The sequence below is a fragment of the Marmota marmota genome, unplaced genomic scaffold, assembly GCF_001458135.2.
Source record: "Marmota marmota marmota unplaced genomic scaffold, marMar, whole genome shotgun sequence".
In the NCBI taxonomy this organism is placed as follows: Eukaryota; Metazoa; Chordata; class Mammalia; order Rodentia; family Sciuridae; genus Marmota; species Marmota marmota.
In genome coordinates, this window is record NW_026000242.1 from 5,848,442 (window position 1) to 5,855,009 (window position 6,568).

Below are 6,568 nucleotides of genomic sequence, written 5' to 3' on the forward strand. Positions count from 1 at the left end.
CCAGGGAAGCTGGACACAATATCTTTATTTTGTTTATTTGTTTATTTATTTCTTTATTTTAAATATTTATTTTTTAGTTACAGGTGGATACAATATCTTTATTTTCTTTATATGTGGTGCTGGGAATCAAACCCAGTGCCTCATGCATGGTAGGCAAGCACTCCACCTCTGAGCCACAGCCCCAACCCTATTTATTTATTTTTATGTGGTGCTGAGGATTGAACCCAGAGTATCGTGAGGGGGCAAAATTGCCAGGTATGCAGTCGAGGGGAGAAATAAAGAATGTCCAAGTGCTTCTGCCCCTTTCAATGCTTTATTCACTCAAATTACTCAATACAGTTTCATTTTATAAGTTCTTAATCAAGAAAACGACAATCCTTAATGCTAGGCACTGCAATAGACATAATCAATTCACAGCAAACAATTCTAGATTAATTCTAAGCACTGCAGAACACACTTAATCATGACAGGCTAATGACAGACATTCCCTCTGCATGCTAAGTTCAGAAGTCTTAAGCCTTAGGCTTTATGTCCAGCAGATGCACACTCACTCAGACCACGGTGATCAGGTCTGGAACCAAGGCAGGCTTTTCCTGGCATGGAGTGGACGACCGGTTGAAGAGAGGGTCGTAGGGAGAAGTTGCAGCTCAAGGTCCAAATGAGGCGGTAGAGTTTGAGAGTGGTGAGGATCACACAGAGGCTCAGGAAATAATGACAAGTGATGGGATGTCAGGTCCTCATCAGGCTCTCCAGCTCGAGTGCATCCTTGTTTCGGCTGGCTGAATCCCTGTTCATCAGCTCTATTATTTATACTAAGTTTTGGGGCTTTTGATCCCCCTTTCAATCCTTATCAGCTCCCACCATATTTCTCCATGACATCATTTACCCTGGGGTCAGAAACATCTGATCTGGTGGTCTCCACCCTGATCTTCTTGCCTTTCCCTCTAATCAGATGAGGACAGCCAGCCAGGGGCTTCACTCTGTTTATCAGGGTGAGGGGAAGTAACTTGTTTGAGGCCATCCCGGAGGGCTCTGTGGGTGTGCCTGGTGAGACTGCAGGTTTCTAACTGGAGTTTTAAAAATGGAGTTGCTAGGCTCAGGCCTAAGGCCATCCTCACACAGGGCCTCGCACGTGCTAGGCAAATGTTCTACCGCTGAGCCACAACCCCAGCCCCTACCCCTTTGTATTTTTTAAAAATTTAAGACATGGTCTCAAATTGCCGAGGCAGGCCTTTAACTTGTGATCCTCCTTCCTCTGCCTTCCAATTCACTGAGATTACAGGTATGAGCCCCCATGCCTGGACTGGTCTTTTAAAATAGGTTCATTTCAGAGTTCAGTTTGATTACATGGCACCTTGCTGAAGCAACTCCATTCTGGTTTGTTCTGGTCTCTGCGGTGGTGTAGTGCAGGAGGCCAGTCCAAAACATTGGCTTCTCGTAAACTTAGAATACTTCTACTTGGCTGGCCCACAGGAGCATCAAATATAACCACTCTGCTTTGGCTTCTCTATTTCAGAGAAAGGCAGCTGCTTTCCACTCAGTTACCTGTGCTAGAACCTGAAAAACTGTGTCCTACACCTGCTCTCCCTCACTTCCGGTTCTAATCATGAGCCAGTCCCCTTCCATTCCACCTCCCCTTCCATCTCCCTGATATCTTGCAATCCTTAGCTTCTCCGTTTGTTGAGGTGGCAGTGCCAGCCTGCTGGGCTGCTGCTCCCAGAGGTAACCTCTTGTCTCCCTTGTTCCTCTCCCTGTCTTCTCCATACGGCAGTTGAGTGATCTTTTCAATGCACAAATCTGATGAGGTCACTTTCTGCTTAAACATTTTCCATGTGTCTCCAAGATAAAGTGCAAACTCCTTAACCCTTATCAGGGGCCTTTCAGAGTCTAACCTCTGACGAGGTTTCCAGCTTCCATCTCTGGTCATTTACTCTCCTTTGTGCCCTTTTCTCTCCTTCCACTCTCCACATTTTCAACTGTCAGAAAGGCCCCGCTTTCTCTTCTTTCCTGGGTGTCACACCTACTCTGTCCCTTACCTGGCATTACCTCTCAAATGCTCCCCTCACCATTGCTTCCCTCGATACCTTCACATCCCCAGGAAAGGGAGGAAGATCTTAATTCAGGCCATGAGGGTCCTTAGCTTCAGTGCATAAAGGAATTTAAGGATAAGTCAAAGTGAGGCACAGATCAAATTTATTGAGAGAAAGAAACTAGAAGCACATCCTCGGAGAGACAGGGCAGAGTATGGGCTTTGGGGATAGTACTATATACATAAGATCAGTAGTACAGGGATGTGATCTAAGAGGGTGCTCAGTTCTCCTTTGTGTCGGTAACTGCGCAAGTTACCAGGATGGGAGTGTGGGTCATTTGCTGATGCATTGGCCGTTATCAGGATAGGGGTTCTTTTCTTCTTTGTTTTTGATGCATTCTGCTTTGTGAACACAGTACTACATTGGTGAACCTATGGACAAGGTCTAGTAATTGATTTAATAGTGCTGTTTGAGATCAACATATGTAAAAGTGATTTTTACATGTGTTTTTTCCCATGTGAAAGTGGACTTGAAATCAAGGCCACTCTCGTTTTGTCCTGTACGCTTCCTTCCTACCTATCCCTCTCTCTTCTAACCTACCTCATTCAGAACATGGCATAACTATTGGTAATACTGTGGCTATTAAGTGATGTATTGGATTGTCTTCTCCAATCCCATAACTGCCCCATGGAGTCATCATTATCCTTACTGATGAGTTGACGAGACTGAGACCCAGAGACCCACATAGTAGTCAGAGCCATCATTTTATACATGTGTTTGATGACTTTACTCTCTAAGAACTTATTTTTTTTTCTTGTAATAAAAATCCAGTCCGGTACTTAAGTTCAGCAGTGGTAGCACATCCACAATATTGTGCAAATGTCATCACAATGCATATACAGAACTTTCTCATCTTTGCACACTGAAACTCTACACTCATTAAACAATCTACTTCCCTGACCCCATTCCACTTTCTCTATGAATTTGATCACTTTTGGTACCCCCACATATGTAAAGTCATAATACAATGTTTGTCTTTTTGTGACTGGCTTATTTCACTTGGCATAATGTTTTCAGGTTTATCCATGTTAAAGCCTGTGCCCAAACTTCATTCCTTTTCTAAGGCTGACCCTCTTAGATCACATCCCTGTACTACTGATCTTATGTGTATACTACGTTCATCTCCAAATGATGAACATTGTATGCACATACCACATTTGGTTTATCCATTCATACTTTGGTAGATATTTGAGTTGTTTTCACCTTTTGGCTATTGTGATCAAAGTTACCATGAACATGAGTGTATGAAAATCTGTTTTGAATTTTTTCTTTTAATTCTTGTGCATATATATCCAGGAGTAGAATTGTTGGATCATATAGTAAATCTGTTTCATTTTTGAAGAACTGCCAAAACTGCTTTCCATAGTGGCTGTAATAATTTTATATTCCTTCCCAGCCATGCCCTGTGCTTATTGGCCATTTTATATTTTCTTTAGAGCAATGCTTATTCAAGTCCTTTGACCACTTTATATTTTATTGTTGTTGAGTTATAGGAGCTCTTTATATAATTTGGGCAATAAACCTTTAGCAGAAATAGATTTGTAAATATTTTTTTTTTCACTCTGTGGGTTGCCTTTCATCATCTTTTAATGGCTAAAGGCAAAGTCCTTTCTGGAGCCCACCAGGTCCCATTTGGTATGGCCTTCCCTGGGTCCTTCTGTTCTCAACTCCTAGCCACTGCCCCTTCACTCTGTTCCAGGCACAAGTGACCTTCTTGCTTTTCTTCAAAAACTCCAAGCATGCTCCCACCTCAGGAGGGCCTCTGTACTTTCTGTTTCCTCTGCTTGAAAAATTCTTCCTCTTCACTTCATTCAGATCTTTTTAAGCATCCTCCTATCAGAGAGGCCTTCTCTGATCCTCCATGCCCCTGCATTCACTATTGTACTCCTTGTGCCTAGGAAGTGCCTGGCATGTCATAGTGCTCCAAGCATGCTTGTTGGAAAAATGAATGAATGATGCAGACCTTCGACTCACACTCATGCTCATCTGACCTCAGACTCCTTGGTTCCCACCAACTACTTTGGAGGTTTTCTCTCCTGGAAAGCCTTCCCTAGACCTCCGAAGCTGCCAGAGGGACCTCCGAAGCTGGCAGAGGGTCCCTCTTCTGTGCTTCTCTTATTATAACTAGTTTGTCACACTGTATTGTAATCACCTATTTATTTGATTGTGTTTCCCAACAGACAGCAACTTGAGGCCAAAAACTAATTTCTTTTCTAGCACCTAGCACAATATCTACTGAAAGGGTTTGGTGGGTATTAGAATGAGTAAATCTTCAGTACTGCGAATGAACAAACAAACAAAACTGAATTCTAGAAATCAAGATACTTCCCCCAAGATACTTCAATTTCCTTGTCTATAAAATGGAGATACCTGCTTATCTTACACAAACAATGCATGTAACATGCCTACAGTGTGCTGGGCACATAGTAAACACTTGATAAATGGCAATTTTCACTTATTAATGGCGATTTTTATTTGTAAAATACTGGCTGGATGCACTGTGCTTGTAATCACAGCAATTTTTTTTTTTTTTTTTTTTTGTGGTGCTAGGGATTGAACTCAGGGCCTTCTCTACCAACTGAGCTATATCCCCAGCCCTAATCATAGCAACTTGAGAGGCTAAAGTAAAAGGATTGCAAGTTTGAGGCCAACCTCAGCAAGTTAATGAGACCCTGTCTCAAAATAAAAAATAAAAATGTAAGACTCTGGCTGTACCATGGCTAGCTGTGGTCTGCTGGGATGACACACAGGACCTCCCTTGGTAGAAACCACCCTCTAATGGCCCTCACTGCGCAGGACAGGATGCTTCTCCTTGATCCATTCTACCACTGAAAGTAAAGTTTGAAGAACTGGACGAGGGAAACTTGGACATGGAAAGGAGGATCCAGCTGGAGCTTAGGAACAGGACCCCAGAAGCTGTTCAAGAACTTTTCTAGGACAATTGCAAATCAAATGAGGGATTAACAGCTTAATTTGTGAACTTAGAATTCTTCGGTTTAATAAGTATAGGCTTGATTTCAGTTTCACCTCTTCCCAAGCTACCTAAATTGAAAAAGCTTGAGCTCACTGAATCATTGGAATTCTAGATATGTTAGCAGAAAAACTTAAGAATTTCACACCTCTAAATTTAAGTGGAAATAAACTGAAGGACATCAGCACCTTGGAACCTTTGAAAAAGTTGGATCATCAGAAAAGCCTGGATCTATTCAACTGTGAGATTACTAACCTGAATGACTACCAAGAGTAGTAGACTCCTGCCCCGCTGACCTACCTGGACGCCTATGATCCAGAAGTCGGGGAAGCCAAGGACTCAGATGTGGAGGTAAATGGTGTGGCTGAAGAAGGGGAGGACAGAGGAGGAAGATGAGGACCAGCAGGATGAGAATGGTGAGGAGGAAGACTCTGATAAAGATGAAGATGAAGAAGATGTAGAAGGAAAAAAGATGAAGATGAAGTCAGCGGGGAGGAAGAAGAATTTGGATGTGATGGAGAAATTGATGAAGAAGGTGAAGAGGAAGAGGAAGAAGAAAGTGGAAAAGGTGAAAAGAGGAAAAGAGAAGCAGATGATGAAGGAGAAGATGATTAGGATACCAAATAAACTGCTAGAACAGGTCTGTTCAGTAACTGGTTGGACTGCTTGTGGATTTGATATCTGTTAAAGCAAAACAAAACAAAACAACGGGGGCGGGGCTGAGTACTTGCAAGGCCCTGGGTTCAATCCTCAGCACCACATAAAAATAAATAAATAAAATAAAGATATTGTGTCCATCTACAACTAAAAAAAATAGAACCCCCCCCCCAAAAAAAAAAACCAAAACAACAGAAGGTAGCTGTCATACAAACCCCAGGACATCTGCCCACACAAAGAGCCAACGAATAGTTCCTGTGACATTCTACCTTCCTCCTTTGAGTCCCTCTTGGTAATTCACCACCAAGGTTAGGGACTTTGCCCCAAGAAGATTGTAAACATTGTTATGGAAGACTCTGGCTGTACCATGGCTAGCTGTGACTTGTGAGTCAACCGTTTGTGACTACCGGTTACCAAGGGTGTAACAGCATTTTTACTTTTTGTACAACAAAAAAGCTATGTAAATAAAATCTTAACATTTTGGGTGTGTTTTTTCATACTCTTTTCTTTTTGGTACCAGAGATTGAACTCAAGGGCACTCAGCTACTGAGCCACATCCCCAGGCCTTTTTATTTTTTATTTTGAGACAGTCTTGCTAAGTTCGGACCTCACTAAGTTGCTGAGCCTGGTTGTGAGGGGCCGCCATGAGCACGAGCTAAGCAACCCCCTCAGCCTTGAGTAAAAGGGGTGTTGGACTGGCATTGCACACCACACGCTGTGCGAAGCAAGTGGCCCTTACCTTCGCTCTGCAAGGAAATGCTTCAGCTCTGGGCTTGAGCATTTCCTGATGGGATTGGACAACCTGCCTTTGGAAACATTATCCCCTGCCTTATTTGGGTGGAACAGTCTA

At 42.8% G+C, this 6,568-nt stretch overlaps 1 protein-coding gene and 1 pseudogene across 1 annotated transcript; both read left to right on the forward strand.

The window, feature by feature from the left end:
- Positions 1 to 4,921: 4,921 nt before the first annotated feature.
- Positions 4,922 to 5,337, forward strand: LOC107145669 (annotated as a pseudogene).
- A 55-nt stretch (positions 5,338 to 5,392) lies between these two features.
- LOC125613957 (46 kDa FK506-binding nuclear protein-like) lies at positions 5,393 to 5,764 on the forward strand. The gene has a single exon (XM_048795911.1). The coding sequence runs from the start codon at positions 5,417 to 5,419 to the stop codon at positions 5,747 to 5,749; it is 333 nt and encodes a 110-aa protein (XP_048651868.1). The 5' UTR covers positions 5,393 to 5,416; the 3' UTR covers positions 5,750 to 5,764.
- Positions 5,765 to 6,568: the final 804 nt, after the last annotated feature.